This window comes from Coccinella septempunctata, chromosome 6 (genome assembly GCF_907165205.1).
Source record: "Coccinella septempunctata chromosome 6, icCocSept1.1, whole genome shotgun sequence".
In the NCBI taxonomy this organism is placed as follows: domain Eukaryota; kingdom Metazoa; phylum Arthropoda; class Insecta; order Coleoptera; family Coccinellidae; genus Coccinella; species Coccinella septempunctata.
Genome location: NC_058194.1, coordinates 4,778,490 through 4,803,551, shown reverse-complemented (window position 1 = coordinate 4,803,551; position 25,062 = coordinate 4,778,490). Strand labels below are relative to the sequence as shown.

Sequence of the window (25,062 nt, the reverse complement as noted above, 5' to 3'; positions counted from 1 at the left end):
CTATAAAAGCTCAGAAATAAAAAATAAAATTCAAATAGAAGTACACCAGAAAGAGCAACTAAAGCATAAAAACACCAACAAGCACAAAGGCAAATCACACAAACACAGTCACCGCCGAACACACCACCTGTCGTATCTCGACTTGAACGCGTTCACAGAAGGGGCTCCAAAAATATCCGCAGGTAGATTGTTCCAGACGTTGAACGCCCGATTTGGCAAAAACTGCTGTCTTGTAGTCGTTCTGAAGTTTTGCTGCAGAAGCTTGTATTCATGACCCTGTAGGTGGGTATTACAATACAATATTTATTTTCCAGAACATAGGTATGTCTTGGGTTATTTTTGGCGACATGCAAGACTACGCATTTTTCAACGTTCAGGGGGAGCAGCCACTCATTACACCAATGCCAAATCGACTCGAGATCTTTCTGTAGGATGTCATGATGAAGAAGTGGATTGGCATGCAATTTAAGATCGTCAGCATATTGGGAGCAGATTGAATTCAGAAGCGAAGGTAAATCGGAAACATATAAGAGAAAAAGTAGAGGCCCCAAGACAGATCCCTGCGGCACAACACTATTGATAGATCTGGGAGAGGACAACTGATCACGAATACGAACCTGAAATTCTCTGTCACCAAGAAATGACACAATCCAATGCAACAAGTCATCACGTACACCAAGGTGTTCAAGTTTGTGAGCGAGACGACGAAGTGGTACCCTATCGAAGGCCCTAGAGAAATCAAGGTAGATTATGTCGACTGGTATACCAGAATCGACAGACTTACTCCAATCATCGACGCACTTCATCAGGCATGTTAACACGGATCTTCCCGGTAAAAACCCATGCTGGCAGGGCGGCAAAATGTTGTTGGTAAGGAGAAAATTCTGCAGTTGATCAACCACCATCCTCTCACACACCTTGGAGGCAACCGATGTCAGACTGATAGGACGGTAATTACTAGCTGAAAACTTGTCACCCTTCTTGAAGATTGGTCTGACGATTGCCCTCTTCCATGCAGTAGGTACTCTCCTCGATTCGAGAGAACGCGTGTAAATCATACTCAATGGGTTGGAAAGGGAGGGAGCGCAAGCTTTCAGGAGCTTTGTAGTCAGCCCATCCAAACCAGGGGCTGAATTGCTACTGAGCCTCCTAAGGTTCTCCTCGACAACATCAACAGGAAAGGAAACGCCGCTAAGTGAAACGGATTGCCTGGTTGTTGAAACTCTAGGCAGGGCTCCCGGCGGCTCGGTTGTGGAAGCGCTGAGAAACGAATCCGCAAAAACTTCAGCACTCTCCAAATAACTCTGACAAATAGTATCTGAAGTGTTTTTTATGACAGGAGTGGAGACTTCAGTATCAAAAAATGTTCGAACATACTTATAAATTTTTTTTGGATCATTAGACGATGCAATATTGAGCTCGTGTTGTTTCTTAGCGTCATCAATGGTAGCAGAAAGCATGTTGGAGAACTTGCGGTGGACTATGTAATCTTCCTGTCTACGACTCAACAGATAACTTCTCCACAGTTCCCTCTTCTGACCAATCATGCTGAAAATATTTCGAGTGATCCATGGTTTAGAAGGGTTATTGAGAACTTCCCTACGAAAAGAGTTGGATGAAATATACTCGTTTAGAACATCGACAAACTTATTCCACATCTCGTCAATATCCAAACCCTGCAAGAGATGATTCCAGTCCAGAGCAGCCAGATCCTCATTAAGAGCAACTTCATCAGTCACAGTAACATATTTTTTTGAGTTACTTTAGGTATTTGAGAATGAAACTGAATAGACGATCGAAGCGTCACGTGGTCAGATTTCCCAAACGGTGGAAGATATTCAATATCAGTTAAAAGATCACGATCATTTAGCATTACTAAATCGAGTAATGATGGAGTTTGACCTGAGTGGTACCTCGTCGGCTTATCAAGTAGCTGGAAATAATTGGAGTTCAGAAACATGTCAGTAAAATTGCAATTTGCGGATCCAGCTTGCTGTCCAGATATGTGAGGCCAGGGTAAATGAGGTAAATTAAAATCACCAACTACTAGAATATTACTTGATGAGAGGGATAGATCAGATATATAGCGATAGAGGGCGTTTTCACCACTGCAAGCTCTTGGGCGATAAACGCAGCCGAATACAAATTTACAATTACAAAATGTTACTTGGAGAAAAATATTATCTATACCCGGTGCATCAATCTGATGGAACACGACAGTAGATCTATCCGAGATGTCAAGTCTAATGTACACACAAACACCACCATAGCCTTTCGTAGTTATACTATCCCCCCCAAATAACTGGTAATTAGGAATGTGGATCAAAGAATCAGAAATATCAGGTTGCAACCAAGATTCAGCAATGAAAATAAGCGATGGATTATATACTCCAACAGAAGAGAGGAGCTAGGCATATTTCGAATGGAGAGATTGGATGTTCGTGTAAATAAAGCTCCACTCGTGCATACTACCACTCAATTTTTTGGAGTCTGGGTTACAATAGTTGGCGTTCCCTTAATGTACTTTAATGTCAGGTCCCTCTCTCCTGACTTCTCGCGGTCCTTCAGCTCAAGGCGAAGTTGACTCAGAGTTGATAACTGGTGAGGAGTCCTGTCGTCAGAAACTAGTACGCGCCTAAAATCTCCAGAATTGAGAAGTTTCTTCTTATTCCTAAGTAATGTTCCGACTACTTCGTTGTTCGAAAAGGAAACCCTAAGCATACGCGGGTGGGGTGGATTACGCCTTCCAATCCGGGAAACCTTCACAATCACTCTCTTGATTGATTTATCAATACACTCCAGTATTTTGACGGCCACATCGGCGTCACCTTCTTCTGTTTCAGATTCAGGTACATTTCTGAGCAAAATGTTGTAAGAACGTTTGACTCGCTTTAAGATCTCAGCGGAATCCAGAGAATGTGGAGATGGCGCCCCATCAGGAGCAGCGGATAAAGTAGATTTAATTTGTACTATATCGTTCGTCATCTCAGCAACTCTCGAAACCACAGCGCTTTGTGATGACTCTACAAGAGACAATTTATTTTGACACTCGTTGATATAATAGAGCTATGGCAATTCAACTGTGAGGTATGTTCATCGAGAGTTGATCTGCATTTACCTAACTCGGCCAGAATTAGAGACTGATCGGATTTGATTGATTTCATGTCCTCCGATAATGAATTCATTTTGCTCATTAGGAGAGAAAAATGTTCGAGTGTTACAGGCTGATCAGATTGAGAGTTACTGCGTAGCAATCTTTTGCTACTCAGGCACGGTGGACAGTTCCATTTACCCTTCGACTCCTTCGAAAACTCGAAGTCGACGGGCGAAATATCAACACACGAAGAATGAAATAGTATGCGGCAACTTTTTTCGAGCATTTAAAGCAATTCGAGGGCATGATTAGCAGAAAAATATCAGTTTTATCAGGAAAGGAAAGGTTAATAAACTTTTCACTCTTGTGGGTCCTTACAAGAGATAATTACAGATGGGGAAGACCACGGAATCATAGGAAATGTCGATCAGGCCGCGAAATGATTCGCTACGATTATCGGACAGCTGAAATTAAATATTATAATCCAGTGCGCTCTGTTCGATTACTATGACAGCGGTAAGAGCTGCGACAATGGATGCGTGAAGAACGCGAAGATCGTGAAATGTGGAGAATCGAAAACAGCAAACCGCAAACCAGTACAAGCGTTCAACGGGTGGGAGACAAGAACGCCACTTTCAACAATTTTCTGGGCGGTTGGGATACGCCAATATAGACCTTAGAGATGTAAACAACGATCAGTGATGAAAAAACGGATCCAATTTATTCATGGATTTACCGAAGCAAATTGGAAAATTGTTAGTCCTACCTGAGGTAGCACAAAAACTGTATCATTCGACACAAAAATATCAATGTAGAACACTAATAACCAGCTATCTTCTACAAGTAATTGAGAGCTACAGCAAAACGCGTGTATACGAGGCAGTACTTCATTGATGTGATGTGGTGTCTTTCTTGACACTTTTTCCTCAATTTTGGCGAGTAATATATTAAAGTCCGATAATGACATGCGGCAGAAATTTCTAAAAAGTTCAGTTTCGTCCGCTCTCGAGTCATCTAGCAGCAGGGTATAATTTTTTCCTTTGAGAAAAAAATTCACCCAGGTTGTTCGTCTCCTCCTTTGTCGTAGTTCTTTCATTTGAGAGAGTATTACTATCCTTTGATAGTACTACTACTATAGATTCAGTAAAAATTGCAACTTTAGATAATGAGGGCGTCACGTCGGTGCACTTTAGAGAGACCTCGTTGAATTATCAAGAACAACTGCTCGTTCGGACAGGCGCGGGCTATGTGGACACCTCTCTCTGAGTTTTCGAACGTTTGAAAACATTTCAAAATAATTTGAAACGTTTGAAAACAATGCTTGTTTGGTATAAATGCACCTCAAAACGTTCTAAATCAGGGTTTGCGAACTCTGTTCGGCACCGATGAGTGTTCACATCGCCCGTGCTACTGTTTGCAAACAGTGTTCGCGAATGGTGCTCGTTTTGTATAAATGCGCCTTAAAATAAACGTTTCAGCACATCCGCTTTATTCAGTATATATATAAAATTCTTATTTCTACATCTAAAATCAAAAAAACATATATAAAATAAAAATAAAATTATGATCATGTAAACGTCTCACTGTTCGTCATTTGATGAAGTTTCGTTGTTAACTTGTAAGTGAATCTTTCCTAGTATTTCTCTTCGTTTCTGTTGGGGATCGATCCCCAAATCTTTGTGTCTCCGTTATCGAAATCATGTTTTTTTATTTTTTATGTTTGTTGAGTGCTGTGGTTGCGTTTTTCGTATATTTATGTGCTTTTAGTCTTGTAGTCTTTGTCAAGTCTGTCCTATGTATTGTTTGTCACAGTATTTGCATGGTTCACTGTATGTGACATGTGATTTTTTAATTTTGGGTGTTGGTGCTTTCAACTTACTCAAAATATTTTCAACTATATTACTTATCTTCTGTGACACTCCCTGTATAATTGGTAATTGTATTCGTTTTGTGGCCTCTGTGGTTGGTTTTTTTGTCTCTTGTGTGTTGTATAGTCTGCGTGTTCTTTGTCTTATGAGTTTCTTTATTAAGTTTTCTGGGTAGTGATTGTCCATCAGGAGTTTTTTCACCTCTGCTAATGTTTCCCCACGGAGTATTGGCGACATCAGCTTCAATGCTCTATCTATGTATCCCATGGCTGTGCTCTTCTTTTGTGAGTGATGGTGCTGGGATTTGTAATCCAAGATGTACATTTTATTCTGTGCTTTTCTATGGCATCGGGTCTTCAGCTCGTCATTTTTCCTTATTAGTATCATATCCAAGAAGTTTAAGCTGTGGTTTTCTTCTTCTTCGAGTGTGAATTGTAATAGTTCATGTTTACTGTTAAAACGATTCAGGATAGGATGGTGTCGTTATGATAAGAGAGTCATGTACGTATCGTTTGTAGAATGTTGTGTCATGGTCTTCCATAAATTCGTCCTCTATCAATTCCATTACCAACTGTGCTACCGTGCGTGATATTTGGTTACCCATCGCTAAACCTTTATATTTCGCACCATCAGTTTGTCAATAACTGATACAACAAAGAGAATAAATTTACTGGAATGTAGAGTCCGAACAATTCTTGACAACACTGAAAATGATGAAGGGAAATAATCAAGAGAAAATCTGGAGTATCATATAAACGAAAGATTGAACTATATCTAAAGCCACAAACAACAACAGGTATCATATAAAAAACTCGTTCAATCTAGAAGATTCTTTGAAAAATGATAAGATTCAAAACAACCACCGATTGTATTCACTAGACGTAAAATCTAGATACACAAACATTCCCACAGAGTTAATAAAGCGAGCAATTGAAAGGAATCGGGAAACAATAAAACAACACACACTAATACCCAAAGAAGAATTTATACAAACAATACAGTATATCACAAATAACAGATATTTCCAATATGAAGGATACTTTCATAAACAGATTGAAGGTGTAGCGATGGGTAACCCAATATCAGGCACGATAGCACAGTTGGTAATGGAATTGATAGAAGACGTAATTATGGAAGACCATGAGACAACATTCTATAAACGATACGTAGATGACTGTCTAATCATAACAACACCAACCGAAATATACACTATCCTGAATCGTTTTAACAGTGTACATGAGCTATTACAATTCACACCCGAAGAAGTAAACCGACTATACAACAGACAAAAAAACCAACCACAGAGGCCACAAAATGAATACTATTACCAATTTTAGAGGGACTGTCACAGAAGATAAGTAATATAGTAAAACCGTACAACCGAGAAATAATACATAGGCTATGCAATCAAGTTGGAAATATTTTCAGTAAGTTGAAAGCACCAACACCCAAAAATCACAAGTCATATTCAGTGTACAGCCCGTTTGCAACAGCCTAGAATTCTCTACAAAATTCTCGCAAGAAAACGGCAGAGATTATTTTGTATGCAAGTGAACAGAGAATTTTACCGAAAGTGTGTATGTAACGGTAAATATTTCACGGCGCATGAATTTTCGAGTAAATTCTCTAGAGAACTCTTGGCTGTTGCAAAAGTGCTTACCATGCAAAGAGTGTGACAAATAATACATAGCACAGACTTCACAAAGACTACAAGAAAGACTAAGCGCACATAAATATACGAAAAACGCAATCACAGCACTCAACAAACACAAGAAAACAAAAAAACATGATTTCAATTACGAGGACAAAATGATTTTTGGGATCGAACCTGTAATATATTGGTTGTAAAGATTAATATTGTCATGCGTTAGACTCCCCACTTAATCTTGTTTGATCCTAATTGTTCTCCGTTGCAAAAAGGAGTTCAGTTGTATTGTAGCAAATGAGAGATTAAAGTATACGTCATAGTCGTTTTTAATCATTGCTAATTTATTCAATACACCACATAATTTGGCGACGAGGATAAAAGAATTATTTTTGAGTTAAGTTTTCTAAAAGTATTTTTAATTTTGTTTTGCCTGGGAATATTTTTTTATTTGAGTGAATAAAAGTGTAAAAGACAAAATGGCTACGGGTTAAGTCGGTTCTTCCGAAGTGATTATGGGTGGAATCGGCCAACTGCGAGAATTTCATTTAAATATCACGGATTGGAACATCTATAAAGCGAGATTGAACAATTATTTCATCGCTAATGAAGTTACCAGTGATAATAAAAAACGTGCAATTCTCTTAAACATGTTGGATGAAGAATCGTACAAACTGATATTCAACATGTGCAGCCCGGATGTCCCTGATTTGAAAACATTCGATATGTTAATTTCACTCTTTTGGATAAACATTTCATCCCAAGAAAATCAGTCCTAGCTGAACGTTTCAAATTCTTCGATAGCAAGAAAGGGAATAATGAAACAATTAAGGATTGGGCAGCGCGTGTGCGGAGTTTAGCTGTTTCCTGTGAGTTTGGAAAGGAATTAGATATTTGTCTCCGAGACCTTTTTGTTTGTGGATTCGAAAAAGGTGTTATACTGGACAGACTCCTGGAAGAGAAGAAAGATATAACTTTCGAACAAGCTATAGGCATAGCAGAAAACAAGATGGCGTCTTCGCAGAGCTACCAGATCGTCAACCCCGTGAAGATGGAACAGTTGTTACATGTGCGCAGCCACGTCAATCGTCTCGAGAGCAAACGTCACTTCAATTCCCAGAAAGGTTCCAGCGCCAGCGCAACGAAAGGTGGTACAAATGACAAGTGTACAACCTGTGGAAAAATTGGTCATAATAAAGATAAGTGCTTCAGAAATTTATTTTGTTCTTTCTGTAGAAAGAATGGCCATAATATTAATAATTGTTTCAAAAAGAAAAAAAGAACGAATAATGTTTCAAGATCTCATAATTACTTGCAACATGAAAATGATAATTATGAAAATGAACCTTCTTTGTTTGTTGTCAATAGTGCTAACAGTCAAGACAATGCATACTCATTAGAAGTATAACTTGGTTCTTGTAATATTCTATTTCTAGTTGATACTGGAGCGAGTATCTCTTGCATTTCTGAAGATTTGTATTTAGAGAAATTTAGAATGTACAAATTGAAACAGACTGATCGACGTCTCACTTTCTACAATGGAACCAAGGTAGAGAGGTATTTTGAATACTAATGTTGAATTTAAAAGAATTGTAACCCAGCGAGCACAAACATCCCTGGGATGTTTTGGGATGTTTCGAAAATGTTGGCATGAGGATGTTTCTTTGAAACGTAATATGCACTTCCCAAAGAGGTCTCCAAAGGCTATTGGAAATCTTTATTTGTTCTGATCTGTGCCATCTGTGGCATTTCTTCGTCTATCTACTGAGAGGTACTGTCGAGTTGAAAATAATGTAAACGTGTGGATATCTTCTCTTGACGTCGCATAGTTTGCCTTGGGAGGTTTATTCCAAATGAACAATATATAATTGACCTATTTCATTTTGCCGCCATTTCCACTTTCTTCGTAGTTTGGACTGTGGACTGTTCGGAGTTGAAAGTTGATTGGTGATTTGTATAATATTAACTACTTCTGTGTTGGTTTTGATTGTGAATTTAGGATCGATTTCTTCATAGTAACCCAATACAATTAATAAGTAAGTATTACATGAATTAAATGTATAGTATAATGTCCAGAAACATACATATAACCTCAAAAGAATCCACGCTGCGTGGTTAATATTATTTGTGTATTTGGGTCTAGGTATAAGAGATCATTGTATTTTGGTTGGAATAATCGAATGGTATATGGAAGGTTATTATAATTATTCAAGAAATAACTTTATGAAGTTTAAGCAATATCATCGAGGATTTCAACATATTTCGATAATCTATCTCTGCCGTTGATAATTCCCAGAATATTTTGTAAGATTACTCTTCCGACGATGATAATAATCATTCATCACTTGTGAATCACAAAATAATTCAAATTGTCCCAGAAAAGTTCTTGTTTTTGAAAACTCCTTTAAATTGTTCCATTTTTAAATACCAGTACAAATAATTAAATAAATAAAATCGTTTTGCAAATCAACCTGGTCAGGAGCTATATACAACTCAAATCTTCCAGATCCTTTCATGCAGCTATTTTCTCTGTTATTTTAATTGGAAAAAATCATCTTAACCTTCATATATTTTGTGAATTAATTGTTTGAATTGTTTTTATTTTGTAGATGTGATCCATAAAAAATTCCAAATCACTAGGAAAGTATTCGAACTCTATGCCAAAGATAGGTTTAGGCATATTAGGCAGAGAAGGAGGGACGATAAAATGAACGGAAAATAAATGTTATATACATTTTTTTTTTCATTTTCCCTTTCGGTACATCTAATATTATAATCAGTTTGTTTTCTATTATTTCTGTTTTTTTTATGTTAAATGTTATATTTCTTTTTGGTTATTTATGTTTGTTTTATTGAATGTGATATATTTTTTTGTTTATTCTCCCTTTCTGTAGTATAATATTTATCAATTGTTTTTTGTTGTTCAATTTTTTATGTGAAATGTGATTTCTTTTCCTTTTGTACCTCTAGGAGTATCATTAAAATATTTTTATTCTTATATAGTATTCTGTATTTCATTTAAAAACTTTGTAGTTCATTTAAAATAGAATGTGGTATCCTCAAACATTCAAATGAAAGAAAAAAGGCCTCACAAAAGAATTTCATATAAAGTCTTACAAACAGCGATTTCGTGTGCGCAAAGCGCTTTAGAAATGTCCTATTGTGTACATGAAAAGGCTTTCAAAAAAACTTCTGAGTAGTTCTTTTTGTGACATCCCAGATACATCCATAAAATAGCCGCCTGCGGCGGACATTGGCTGTTCTATAGAAGTTCTATTCATGTATAAACAGAACATCACAGTGGATGTTCAATGTCTCGAAATCTCTTACTTTTAACATCTCTGAGATGTTTTTGTGCTCGCTGGGAACTAATATGAATTTTTATGTCTTTAAAAACGGTGGCCCACCAATATTGGGTAGAGATTTCTTGAATATATACAATATTGGCTTTTCAAATTTGAATTTCATGAATGAAAGAATTAATATCAAAACAAATGCTCTGATAAATCAATTCTCGAATCTCTTTTCTGAAGGAGTAGGATTATTCAATAAGTCAAGCTTAAGTTTAAAGTTGAAAAATACTAATGTTACTCCTAAATTTCATAAGGCCCGTCCTATTCCATATGCTTTAAAATCGCCAGTTGAAGCTGAAATTAATCGCCTTCTTTCACTAGGTATCATCTCACCGGTAGACTATAGTCAGTGGGGCACTCCGGTAGTACCAGTGTTGAAGAAAAATGGCGCAGTCAGACTTTGTGGAGATTACAAGGTGACAATAAACCCCCACATTGAAATAGATCAACATCCATTACCAAGAATTGAAGATCTGTTTGGTTGTCTACAGGGGGGAGTTCAATTTTCCAAATTAGACTTATCAGACGCGTATCAACAAGTAGGTTTGGATAATGATTCAAAAAATCTCACCACTATTGTAACTCATAAAGGTTTATTTATATACAATAGACTAACTTTTGGAATTGCTTCAGCGCCCTCTAAACTTAAGAAATTGATGGAATCACTGTTGAGTGGAATTGATGGCGTGACAGTATTTTTAGACGATATTCTTATTACGGGAAAAGACGAAAAGGAATATTTTAATAGACTTAAATTAATTTTGTCAATTTTAGAAAATTCCGGTCTTGAGTTGAGCATTTCTAAATGTAAATTTTTTCAAGATTCAATTGAATATTTGGGACATAAAATTGATAGGGAAGGTCTTCACACAAGTGAGAATAAAGTCGCGGCAATTTTGAAAGTCCAGAAACCAAGTAACATAACTGAATTGAAATCATTTCTAGGTATGGTAAATTATTATGGAAAATTGATCCGAAATATTTCTTCGATTTTATATCCATTACATCGTTTGTTGAGAAAAGATGTAAAATGGTTTTGTTCGAAAGATTGTGACCAAGCTTTTGACAGAATCAAGTTATTGCTTAAATCAACAACAGTTTTGGTAGATTTCAATCCTGAATTAGATATTAGATTAACAGTAGACGCTAGTTCACACGGCTTAGGGGCTATTTTAAGCCATCAATACCCATCAGGAATTGAAAAACCAATTGCTTATGCTTCAAGGTCACAAAGTGAAAAAAATTATAGTCAGATAGAAAGAGAAGGTTTAGCTATTATTTTCGGCGTACATAAGTTTCATCAATATCTTTATGAAAAAAAATTTAAGTTGATTACAGATAATAAACCTCTGATGACGATTTTCGGACAAAACAAGCCAATCCCTCAATTTTCTGCTGATAGGTTGAGGCGTTGGGCTGTGATTCTATCGAATTACCAATACGAAGTCGAATACGTCAATTCGGAGAATAATACGGCGGATGCATTATCTAGATTATCGGAATCCGAATCCGATAGTTTAAGTAACAACGATGATGTCGAATTCCCATATTGTAATTTTTCAACAAATAGTGAAGAAATGCCAATAAACCTAGATGAAGTTAAAAGAGAAACTGCCAATGATAAAGAGTTTAGTCAGGTCATTGAATTTATGAAGATGGGGTGGCCAAAGTACGTTAGTAATTATGATATGATCAAACCATATTTTTCCAGACTTTCAGAATTTGCAGTGTCTAATAATTGTTTATTCTGGAATCATCGCATAGTTGTTCCAGTAAAGTTACGACATATTTTTCTCAGAACATTGATATGACGCATTTTGGTATAGTTAAATCAAAAAATATTGCAAGGGCACATTTTTGGTGGCCAAATCTTGATAAGGATATAGAAAATTATGTTAAGCGGTGCGAAAGTTGCAGAAAGAATTCATCTAATCCCGCTAAGGTTCCGTTAGCAACCTGGTCGTGGCCAGGTGAAGTTTGGGAAAGGTTACATATTGATTATTTTGGTCTTTTCTCCAGGAAGTATTATCTGATCATATTAGATGCGCATTCGAAATGGGTCGAAGTTTTTGAAACTTCAACGACAAGTTCGGAAGCGACGATTAAGATGCTTAGGAGTTGTTTTGCCAGATTTAGTTTACCAAAAACGGTAGTATCAGACAACGCTGCTTATTTCACATCTGAACAGTTCGAATTTTTTTTTTTGAAGAAGAATAATATTAAGCATGTTTTGATCCCACCATATCATCCAGAATCTAATGGTGCAGCTGAAAATTGTGTAAAAACAGTTAAAAATAGTATCAAAAAGGCTATGAGCGAAAAAACCTCAGTAGACACCAATACAGTTCTTTCTAGGTTTCTTTTTGACTATCGAACTACTGAACATTGCACTACCGGAGTAAGCCCTGCTCAAATTATGTTCGGTAGAAACTTGAGAACAAGATTCAATGCTCTGTTTTATAAACCATCTAAAGAATTAGCGAATAAGGTACATTGTAAACAGCAAGATCGAAAGAAATATTATAAAGGAAAAAATTCTGTCGATTACCAAGTAAATGATTTAGTTTTGGTAAAAGATTATCGAGACGTTAATAAAACAAATTGGATTAAAGGTAAAATTAGGAGAAAAATTGGAAGAGTAACATTTCTAGTCCATATTTTAGAGTTAGACATATGTTGGAAACGTCATTGTAATCAATTGAGAAAAACTTCAGAGAATATTGTTTACCCATCGAAGAGAATTGTTAGTAATTTTGAAAAAGAAACAAAAAATAAAAATGTATGTGAAAATGATGAAAATGTATTTAAAAGTAATGAATATGTAATATTAGATAAGACTGATAGACCTAAGAGAGTGGGAAAGCCTCCGGAGAGATTCCAAGCTGAATAATGTTTAATGGATGTATGTTTTTAGGGTATTTTGCTGTGATAAATTTTGATGTGATATGTTAAATTTTCATTGATTAATTTGGGATATTTTTTTGAGCGCTTATAGCTAAAATAAGTTAAATTTACTTATGTTGAATTGTGATATTTTTAAAAATTCATATAACTCAGATTTTCTCGTAGGGGGGAAGAATGTAATATATTGGTTGTAAAGATTAATATTGTCATGCGTTAAACTCCCCACTTGATCTTGTTGGATCCTAATTGTTCTCCGTTGCAAAAAGGAGTTCAGTTGTATTGTAGCAAATGAAAGATTAAAGTATACGTCATGGTCGTTTATAATCATTGCTAATTTATTCAATACACCACAGAAAGCCAACAGAAACGAAGGGAAATACTAGAAATGATTCACATACAAGTTAACAACGAAACTGTTGTAAATGACAAACAAGACACGAAGAATCTTAGTCACATATACATGCCAACATTGAGAAAACTACCAGATAGAAGAAGAAGACAAGACAATCAATACTCCCTTGACGTTCAAAACAACGACATAAACGACAGGACAATATCTACCAGACAAAGCCAAAACAACGGCAGAAACGAACAGTGAGACGTTTACAGGATCATAATTTTATCATATTATATAAAATAATAATAATAATAATAATAATAATAATAATGTCTGGCCTGCCTGGCAGCTATCTGGTAGATAGCGTGCCGGACAGCCATCGTAACGACGTAGACGGTGCAGCCAGCCACGCCTGCTGTCCGCAGTCCCATTCCTTTTTCCTCTCTCTTTCACATCCTTTATAGGGGTGCTCTTTCTGCTCTCATTTCACTACCCCTCACCCAAATCGAGAAAGGGGAGCAAAAACCCATGAAAATGGTGATAACGAGAAGCCTCGGAAACAAGTCGCTGCCTGGGGATCGTCAGGGCATGTCTGGAGCCGGCGCTGGACATGACAGCATGCGGGACGTCGGTGGCAGGATGTTGAGGAAGCGGGCTCCTGCTGCAAAAGAAGCTACAGCTCCAAAGCAACAACAGCAACCAACGAGTCCAATTCAATTGCCGACTCGAACCGCTGAAGGTGCTGCGCAGGATATTCAGCCAGTGCTCACCCAAGCGGGGTTAGTTAGAAAACGCATGAAGTGGACAACGTCCATGAATGAAACTATAGTGCGCATATATAACTCCATCACGGGACTAGGGCAGAACACGAACAACTGTAGGAAAAGGCTCCATGAGGAATTCTGCAACGCCTACCCAAATCTCCCATCTCTACCCATCTTGGGGGTAGAGGAATTGTTGATTTGTCCAACCGTATGTCCCAGGAAATTGAAGGACTTCGAAAATATTTCTTGAGCAAGGCAGCTTCGTCAGAACTCCATCGAGTAGTTTGTGTTGCTGATAGTTCTACACCATTAAAGCTACAACAGGATCACTTGGAAACCGTCGAACACTCTGCAGAAAGTAAAATGCAGAAACTGATTGGCAAACCTTTGCATGGGAGGCACCAGAACGAGGTCAACCATGATTACGTCGACATGTCTGCGTCGAACTACTGGTTGACTTCCGGAAGGTTGTTTCCTGAGACAGAGGGCTTCATGCTCGCCATCCAGGATCAGGTGATTCCAACAAGAAATTACATGAAGTACATCGCCAAGGATTCCTCAGTGGCGGACGATAGCTGTCGTTATGGCTGTGCGACACATGAAACTATCCAGCACATCACCGGGGGATGTCAGAAGTTCGCGGGCACGGAGTACAAAAATAGACATGATGCTGTTGCCAAGATACTTCACCAAGAATTGGCACTAAAACACCAACTTCTAACTTCGAAAAAGGTTCCTTATTACAATTACCATCCGGATGCTGTGCTGGAAAACGAACATCACAAGCTCTACTGGGATCGCACGGTTCTCACAGACCGAAAAATAACCCACAATAGACCAGACCTCATATTGCTCAATAAGGATGAGGACAGAGCACTATTCATCGACGTGGCAATTCCAAATAATACCAATCTTCTAGATAGGCACACTGAAAAAATTTCAAAATACAGAGATCTCGAGGAACAGACCAGAAGACAGTGGAAGCTGAAGGATATCAAGACCATCCCTATTGTCATATCATCTACAGGCCTGATACCGAAGAAACTACTGGAGAACTTGAGGAAACTTCAGTTGGACGAAAATATCTATAAAGTCATGCAGAAGGCGGTACTGCTCGGAACGGCGAGAACTGTACGCAAGTACATGGGGAATGCTGAGGAACACCGTCTGCGCCGACAGGAAGTGCGGGTGGAGCAGGAATCCAACCTACAGCAGGGAGGCGAGGAGCGACCCGGACCCGACCACCACCACGAGCCCGAAAACCTGGAAAGGGCTCCAACAGAGCTTAATCCTTTTGATATCTGAGATATCTGGGATAAGTGAATTTTCCTCTGGAGAGGAGTGTGAAAGCCGCAAGGCTAAAGTCATAATAATAATAATGCTGTGCTGGAAAACGAACATCAAAAGCTCTACTGGGATCGCACGGTTCTCACAGACCGAAAAATAACCCACAATAGACCAGACCTCATATTGCTCAATGAGGATGAGGACAGAGCACTATTCATCGACGTGGCAATTCCAAATAATACCAATCTTCTAGATAGGCACACTGAAAAAATTTCAAAATACAGAGATCTCGAGGAACAGACCAGAAGACAGTGGAAGCTGAAAGATATCAAGACCATCCTTATTGTCATTTCATCTACAGGCCTGATACCGAAGAAACTACTAGAGAACTTGAAGAAACTTCAGTTGGACGAAAATATCTATAGAGTCATGCAGAAGGCGGTACTGCTCGGAACGGCGACAACTGTACGCAAGTACATGGGGAATGCAGAGGAACACCGTCTGCTCCGACAGGAAGTGCGGGTGGAGCAGGAATCCAACCTACAGCAGGGAGCCGAGGAGCGACCCGGACCCGACCACCACCACGAGCCCGAAAACCTGGAAAGGGCTCGACCAGAGCTTAATCCTTTTGATATCTGAGATATCTGGGATAAGTGAATTTTCCTCTGGAGAGGAGTGTGAAAGCCGCAAGGCTAAAGTCATAATAATAATTAATGTCTGGCCTGCCTGGCAGCTATCTAGTAGATGGCCTGCCGGGTAGCCATCGTAACGATGTAGACGGTGCAGCCAGCTACGCCTGCTGTCCGCAGTCCCATTCCTTTATCCTCTCTCTTTCACATCCTTTATGGGGGTGCTCTTTCTGCTCCCATTTCTCTACCCCTCACCCAAACCGAGAAAGGGGAACACAAACCCATGGAAATGGTGATAACGAGAATCCTCGGAAACAAGTCGCTGCCTGGAGATCGTCCGGGCATGTCTGGAGCCGGCGCTGGACATGACAGCATGCGGGATGTCGGAGGCAGGATGTTGAGGAAGCGGGCTCCTGCTGCAAATGAAGCTACAGCTCCAAAGCAACAACAGCAACCAACGAGTCCAATTCAATTGCCGACTCGAACCGCTGAAGTGCTGCGCAGGATATTCAGCCAGTGCTCACCCAAGCGAGGTCAGTTAGAAAGCGCATGAAGTGGACAACGTCCATGAATGAAAATATTCTGCGCATATATAACTCCATCACGGGACTAGGGCAGAACACGAACAACTATAGGAAAAGGCTCCATGAGAAATTCTGCAACGCCTTCCCAAATCTCAATGTCACTGAACAACGAGTGGCAGACCAGTACCGCGTAATTCTGAGAGATGAACTAATACCAACGTCCAGAATCGACGCAATTAAACGAGAACTTCAGCGTCCGCTAGAAATAGAGAATAACACTAACACCTCTGATGGAATTCACATGCCTGGGCAACAACAACCAGAAGACATTGATACTGAAAGACCATCTTGCAAAGCAAATGAGCCTGAACACCAGGACGATAGGGATGAGCTCCACCGACAAGTTGACTCTGAGATGAGGAGATACTTTGCCGAACTGGAAGGAACAGATCCTCTTCATCGAATAGCACCTCCCCAACTCAATACATCCAAGAAACTGTCACTCATAATCGACATTTTGAATAAGGACGTTTTACCTGAGTACCTACAGAATGGAAGTTCATTGGAATACCTTCATCTAGTTTTTTACTGTGCAGCGCTAACGGCGGCTAAAACTATAGGGACAAAAATTCGCCGAACCAACAACGATGGTCCAAAATTAAACAAATTACATGCGCCACCATGGCAGAAACGTCTTCAACACAAAACAGAGAGACTAAGAAGAGACATTGGACGACTGACGGAGTACTTGAACGGGAATCGCGGAAGAAAGGTTGTGAAAGCTGCCAAAGAAATCATGGATAGAAACAGAACACACACAGAACGAGAGACGGAGAATGCTACAGCTCACCACTGCCTCGACACTCTGAAGCAAAAGTTAAGTCTGTATGCAGAACGCCTGAGGAGATATAAAAGCAATTATAGCCGAAAAAAAGACAATAATTCATTCGAAAAGTCGGAAGAGACTTTCTACCGATCACTCACATCGTCTGATGTAGAAAATGAAAAGTTACCACCAAAGGAAGCCATAGACCGAACAATTATCAACGAAACCTCCCTTCAATGGAGATACCGTATGGATTGAAGATGAAAAATCTGAAGCTATAAAATATGAGCCGATGCATCATGACAAGATAACAATTGATGAAGTAAAATCAGCTATCAGAGGACTACACAACTGGAAAACACCTGGGCCTGATGGATTACAGAACTTCTGAATCAAGAAACTTTGGATCATGCATGACAAATTGACCTCCGCAATAAATGATGTCATTGAAAATCCTGAAAGAATGCCAATATTCCTTATACATGGCACAACGTACCTGTTACCTAAAGACCAAAGGAATACAGAAGACCCATCCAAATACCGACCAATCACATGTCTTCCAACGATGTACAAATTAATCACATCGTGCATTTCAAATCGAATTCACAACCATTGCGAAAGAAATAACATCATCGCCATGCAACAGAAAGGATGCACCAAAGACAGCTGAGGGTGCAAAGAACAGCTAATAATTGATTCAGTTATCTGCAATCAAGCGTTCTCCAAGCGGAGGAATCTCTACGCTGCGTACATAGACTACAAAAAAACATTCGATTCTATACCCCACGAATGGATCTTGACGATCTTGAAGATTTACAAGGTGGATCCCAATATTGTTGAGTTCCTGAAAAACGCCATGTCAACCTGGCGTACTAGTCTTCAAATGAAAGCAGCAGATTGCTTCATTAAAACAGGACCTATTCCAATAAGACGCGGAATTTTCCAAGGAGACTCGCTGAGCCCTCTGTGGTTCTGCATGGCCCTGAATCCCTTGTCTCATAGATTGAATTCTACGGACTACGGATTTTCCATCAAGAGCGGCAGTAGAACTATGATGAAACTGAATCATCTACTTTACATGGACGATTTGAAACTCTTCGCATCTACCAAAAAACAAATGCAACAGATGCTGAAAATAGTGGAAGGATCCTCGGAAGACATCAAAATGAAGTTTGGATTAGAAAAATGTCGACTGCTCAACATAACGAGAGGGAAAATATAAGATGGTACGTTCAAACTCAAGGAAGGTGCAGAAATTGAAGCATTGAAGGAAGGAGACACATACAAGTATCTAGGCATAAAACAGGCAAGAAAAATCAATCAGACCCAGATGAAGAAAGAATTAACGGAGGAGTTCACCCGAAGATTGAGAAGGATAATGAGAACTGGTCTTAACAGCAAAAATCTGATAAAAGCGATTAACACCTACGCTGCTCGGCGCTGAGCTATTCATTCGGTATCATCTCTTGGACGACCACCGATTTAGCAGCACTACAGAGAAAAATAAGGACGATGCTGACTAAACACAATAAACATCACCCCAAAAGCTCAATAGAACGGACAGAGCTGCCACGACATCTTGGGGGTAGAGGAATTGTTGATTTGTCCAACCGTATGTCCCAGGAAAATGAAAGACTTCGAAAATATTTCCTGAGCAAGGCTGCTTCGTCAGAACTCCATCGAGTAGTTTGTGTTGCTGATAGTTCTACACCGTTAAAGCTACAACAGGATCACTTGGAAACCGTCGAACATTCTGCAGAAAGTAAAATGCAGAAACTGATTGGCAAACCTTTGCATGGAAGGCTCCAGAACGAGGTCAACCATGATTACGTCGACATATCTGCATCGAACTACTGGTTGACTTCCGGAAGGTTGTTTACTGAGACAGAGGGCTTCATGCTCGCCATCCAGGATCAGGTGATTCCAACAAGAAATTACATGAAATATATCGCCAAGGATGCCTCAGTGGCGGACGATAGCTGTCGTTATGGCTGTGCGACACATGAAACTATCCAGCACATCACCGGGGGATGTCAGAAGTTCGCAGGCACGGAGTACAAAAATAGACATGATGCTGTTGCCAAGATTCTTCACCAAGAATTGGCACTAAAACACAAACTTCTAAGTTCAAAAAAGGTTCCTTATTACAATTACCATCCGGATGCTGTATTGGAAAATGAACATCACATGCTCTACTGGGATCGCACGGTTCTGACAGACCAGAAAATAACCCACAATAGACCAGACCTCATATTGCTCTATAAGTATGTGGCGATTCCAAATAATAACAATTTTCTAGATAGGCACACTGAAAAAATTTCAAAATACAGAGATCTCGAGGAACAAAACAGAAGACAGTGGAAGCTGAAAGATATCAAGACCATCCCTATCATTTCATCTACAGGCCTGATACCGAAGAAACTACTGGAGAACTTGAAGAAACTTCAGTTGGACGAAAATATCTATAGAATCATGCAGAAGGCGGTACTGCTCGGAACGGCGAGAACTGTACGCAAGTACATGGGGAATGCAGAGGAACACCGTCTGCGCCGACAGTAAGTGCGGGTGGAGCAGGAATCCAACCTACAGCAGGGAGGCGAGGAGCGACCCGGACCCGACCACCACCACGAGCCCGAAAACCTGGAAAGGGCTCCAACAGAGCTTAATCCTTTTGATATCTAAGATATCTGGGATAAGTGAATTTTCCTCTGGAGAGGAGTGTGAAAGCCGCAAGGCTAAAGTCATAATAACTTTATTTACCCAACAGGAAAGATCCTGTTGGGATGTGGATTCCCTATAAGCAAAACGAAATGAAATGGCAAGCACCTCAATACAATAATTTATCCGAGAAAAAAAACAAAAAAACAAAGCAGACAACTATAATAGACCAATTTTAACTTTATTAGCACAATCACAAAGCCGATATACTGGTGCCCGCTGGAGAATGTTGGTCCGAGGCGTGGGCAGACTAAACATCGGAGAACCCCTGGCCGCCATTCTTGGGACGTGGATGTTTACCCGAGAGAGAAGGAATGGGCAGTCAATCTTTCCACTTTCGAGTTTTTGGGCGAATCTCGCACACTGCTGAACCTGACGTTCAATTAAGGTTGAAAGCCTCAGCTCCCTCGCTATGCTTGAAAGATCAGCACCACGCTCAGGATAAATGCCTGTCTTCCTATATTCGACATATTTCAGGAACTTCCTATGAATCCGCTCAATGGATGTAAGATGCGTGGCATAAATTGGGAACCAAATTATGTTAGCGTATTCCAACCTACTGAGAACAAGTGAGAAGTAAACACTTCTGAGAGCAGACAGATCGTCGAGCTCACGGAAGCTCCTGAACAGGAAACCCAAAGATCTACAAGCAGATGCACACAGATCTTCAACATGTGGAACAAAACTCAGCTCACTGTCGAACCAAACTCCCAGGTCACGAAAACGATCACCTACCGCAATAAGATCATTCCCAATGTGATAAGCAAAAGCTAGCGGGTGCGCCTTCCTGGTGAAAGTAACTTTAAAACACTTCTTCAAATTTAAAATAAGTCCATTCCGCAAGCACCAACCGCGAACCAACTCCAAGCTTGACTGAAGAAGTGACTGGTCATTAATTCCAAATATTCTCATGAAAAGCTTCAGATCTTCAGCATAGGCTAGAGCCCCACAATTGAGAGAGCATAAAAGGTCATCAATGAAAATCACAAACAACAAGGGTCCGAGGTTAGATCCCTGAGGAACACCAAACTTGAGCTCATGTTCAAAAGATCTGAATCCATAATAAAATACATAATTAGTTCTTCCACTTAAATAGGAATGAATCGACTTCACAAAGTTAGGAGTAAAACCAAACGATGCTAGCTTTTTTAAAAGCAAATTATGGTCAACGGTATCGAAGGCACGTGAGAAATCTGTATAGAACACATCGACCTGACCTCCATCATCAAGGGACTCTGCTATGACTTGCGAAATTGTGGCTAGGTTAGTTACAGTCGACCTTCCCCGGACAAAACCATGCTGTGCTGATGATAAACGTTGTTAAATATGGTGGTAAATGCTTGAATACAGAACCTCTTCATATACTTCGGCAAAGTTCGATAAAATGAAAATAGGTCTATAATTTTCCACAGAAGACGAGTCACCCTTTTTGAACACCGGAATTACCCTAGCTCTCTTGCATCTCCTAGGGAAGGTGAAAGTATTAAGGCTAATGGAAAATAAACGGTGGAGGGGCACGGCCAGTGCACAGCTACACTCCCTCAAGAACACAGAGGGAAGCTGATCGTCACCGGATGTCAATCGATATATGTTTTTTTGATTTTAGATATCCAAATAAGAATTTTATATATATACTGAGGAAGGCGGATGCGCCGAAACGTTTATAATGAATAAATTTAGAGTATTTGAATTCAACCTAGATACCCAATTCATTGAAATAGTCCTGCAACAGTGCGTTATTCTTCCATAGCTGCCAAACTGGACGTTTTAGGAATTTAGTTGAGAAACATTCCTTTTGCACTTTCAATTCTGCATCTCAGAAAATTATTTTCTGATATACAGGGTGTTCCCAAATAAAATTATTCAACAAATGCTCTTTAATACCTCTACCGTGATGCAAAATATTAGGGATATTTTTCCGACGGTACGGATCTTATTCAGAAAAAACAGTAAAATTTCGACGAAACAGTAGTTCGGTAAAAGTCCGATTTCCAGAAGCGATAGAAACATGAATTTGATCAGGATTTCTTTCAACTTAAGAATTTGCCTAGTTATCGTTCCTAAATGATCAACCTCTCTTGTACAAGGTGTCCGTTATCAATGTCCAAATATGAAGAATTTCAAAACTGGTTTTTCTCGATTTTTTGATTTGTAATAACCCATAGAGGGTATTGATATCTTGCGTTGTTCTCTTAAAAACGTAAGTGCAGCGCATTATTATCTCACCTTGCTGCGAAATGAAAATGACTGATTGTTGTCGATATTAATCTCCGAGATTATATTTCAAATGTAATTTTTGGTTCGAAATTGTCAAAGTTTGTACATCTTGTAAGTAATTCCGTTGTAGTTTGTTTTGTTCACGATATATATTATATATATATATATATATATTTTCTTCTTTACACATAGTTGTGGTGTGCATAGAGTTTTCGGGTGCCTGCACCAAGATGAGCTCTGTTCACCACACGTCTGATAATTCCGAGGGTGCCCAGTATGACCGCCTTCTGCATCCAGGTGACAGTACTGGGTGGTAGCTGTAGTTCTTTCAAATTTGAGACGGGTTTTTCAATATTGAACCATTAACACTTATTTTCAAAGGCACTATATCCACTCTCCTCAACCTCCACATGTCCCTGATCTGTCCCGACAGTGCCTCGTACTTGCTGATCTTCTCCGCATATGTCTTTTGCATGTTATAATCCTGTGGAACTGCGAAATCTATAATGGTGGCCGTGTTCTCTTTTTTGTTCCAAAGCTGTTTCCGCTGCAAAGCCCGGAGAGCATCTCAAAATATTTCACCCAAGTTGTAACCTGCATGCTTCCCAAAACAGAAAAATTGTCTGACCCCAAGAACTACAGACCAATCACGTGTCTTCCATCAACGTACAAGATTTTAACATCTACAATAGGTTTCAAAATAGTAACGCACTTAAAGAACAACAAACTACTAGCCTGGGAACAGAATGGCTGCAACAAGAACGGCAGAGGAGCTAAGGAACTCCTTGTTATAGACAATTCGATCACGAAACAGGCAAAGAAAAGGTTGAGAAACCTATCTATGGCTTGGATAGACTATCGCAAGTCTCCCGTCCCTCACTCCTGGCTGTTCCAAGTGCTTCAGATATATAAAATCAACCCTCAAGCAATCCAACTACTGAAACACCTTATGACCACGTGGCGCACAAAGCTGACAGTTAAACACGAAACCGTGTCCTACCAAACTGGTAAGATCAGGATAGCAAGAGGAATTTTTCAGGGTGACAGGTTTAGTCCCTCATGGTTCTGTGCAGCCATGAACCCCATCAGTAGTATGCTCAACAGATCAGCATACGGTTACGCCATTGATAGTAACACTATCCTCCCACATTTGTTCAACGTGGACGACTTAAAGCTCTTCGCCATAGGACGAAAACAGTCCGAGGGAGAACTGGAACTGGTAAGGAAGTTCAGCGGCGATATCGGTATGTCGTTGGGTTTGGAAAAATGTGCAGTTGTGGAAGTCAAGAGAGGAAAGATGGTTAGACAACAAAACATCCAACTGAGAGATGGTCGGGAAATAAGAAGCTTAGGAGTTGAGGACAGCTACAAATACTTGGGCATCCAACAAACTCATGAAATACGTCAGCAAGAAAATAAACGAGAAGCCGAAAGTGAACTCTTCAGAAGAACGCGAAAAGCACTTGGGACACAGCTGTCAGGAAAGAACATTATAACGGCAATCAACATGTGGGCCGTACCAGCGTTCACTTGTACCGCTGGTGCGCTGTCATGGTCAAAAACAAATTTACAAAGAATTGACCAAAAGATTAGAACAACACTCACCAAACATGGCTTGCTACACCCTAATTCAGCAGTGGAAAGAATATACTTACCCCGAAGAACGGGCGGACGTGCATTAAGCAGTCTGGAAGATACCTGCCAGAGAGAAGAGAAGAACATTATAGACTACTTTCGCAAGAGGAATAACCCGGTACACCAATGGGTGACCACTTACCAGCAAACATCGAATAGAGCAGGAACATCGCCACCGGTAGAACCTGAAATGGAAAATAGGTTAGAGAGGCTCAAACAGAGCTGGCAGTCTAAATCACTCCATGGCAGCTTCTATGCAAGCCTGCAACAGCAAGAAGTGGACAGAACAAAATCGCATACTTACCTCATGCAAGGCTATTTATACCCACAAACTGAAGGAACATTAATGGTTATTCAAGACCAGGTGGTGCCAACTAGAATATACGCGAAACACATCATGAAATTGCAGGTAGAAACAACTGAATGCCGCCTCTGCAACATTGCGCACGAAACAATTCAGCATCTCTCTTCAGGATGCTCACAAATAGCTGGTACGAAATACCTGGCCCGGCATAACGATATGGGAAAGGTAGTGCACCAACTTATATGCCTCCGAGAAGAACTACTACCGCACTTCACCCCTCACCACATGTATAGCCCACAGGCGGTACTAGAGAATAACCAAACGAAGATCTACTGGGATCTGACCGTGGTGACTGACAGGGGAGCGGAACACAACAGGCCGGACATGGTGGTGTGGAATAAGACCAAGACAACCGCACATATCATCGATTTTTCGGTGCCTCTGGATAACAACTTGTCAAAGGTATATGGGGAGAAGATCACAAAATATAACGTCCTCGCCCGTCCGATCAGAGACATGTGGAAGTTGAAGTCGGTCGCAATACTTCCCTTGATCATAAGCGCCAATGGTTTTATTTGTTCACATATTGCTTTATATATTGTTTGTACTGTAGAAACTTTTTTTCATAGTGAATAAATTATTATTATTATTATTATAATGGGCTGGTCCACCGAAAAATTTCCGCACATATAGAAGAACTTAACCTGCCTCCAAACACCCTAGCATTGATGCAGAAGGCCGTAATACTGGGAACAGTTGGCATAATCCGACAGGTTATATATACTTATTGAGTAACTAGCAAGGTTGCCCTTGGCTCAAGAGTCCGGGTAACCTGGTGAATCCCACAACTGTGTGAATTTAAATGAAAAAAAAATATATATATATATATATACAGGGTGTTTTATGAGTCCTTGCCCATAGCCTAATGGTGAATGCAGGTCATCCAGGTCTTTCAGA

General features: G+C 39.7%; 1 protein-coding gene across 1 annotated transcript; it reads left to right on the top strand.

Annotated features, from left to right (window-relative positions):
• Positions 1-22,764: 22,764 nt before the first annotated feature.
• On the top strand, positions 22,765-24,741 carry LOC123315901. The gene has a single exon (XM_044901805.1). The coding sequence runs from the start codon at positions 22,765-22,767 to the stop codon at positions 24,739-24,741; it is 1,977 nt and encodes a 658-aa protein (XP_044757740.1).
• Positions 24,742-25,062: the final 321 nt, after the last annotated feature.

Coding starts and splice junctions, on each gene's coding strand:
- LOC123315901 (XM_044901805.1), top strand. CDS start 22,765: ATGCTTCCCAAAACAGAAAAATTGTCTGACCCCAAGAACTACAGACCA.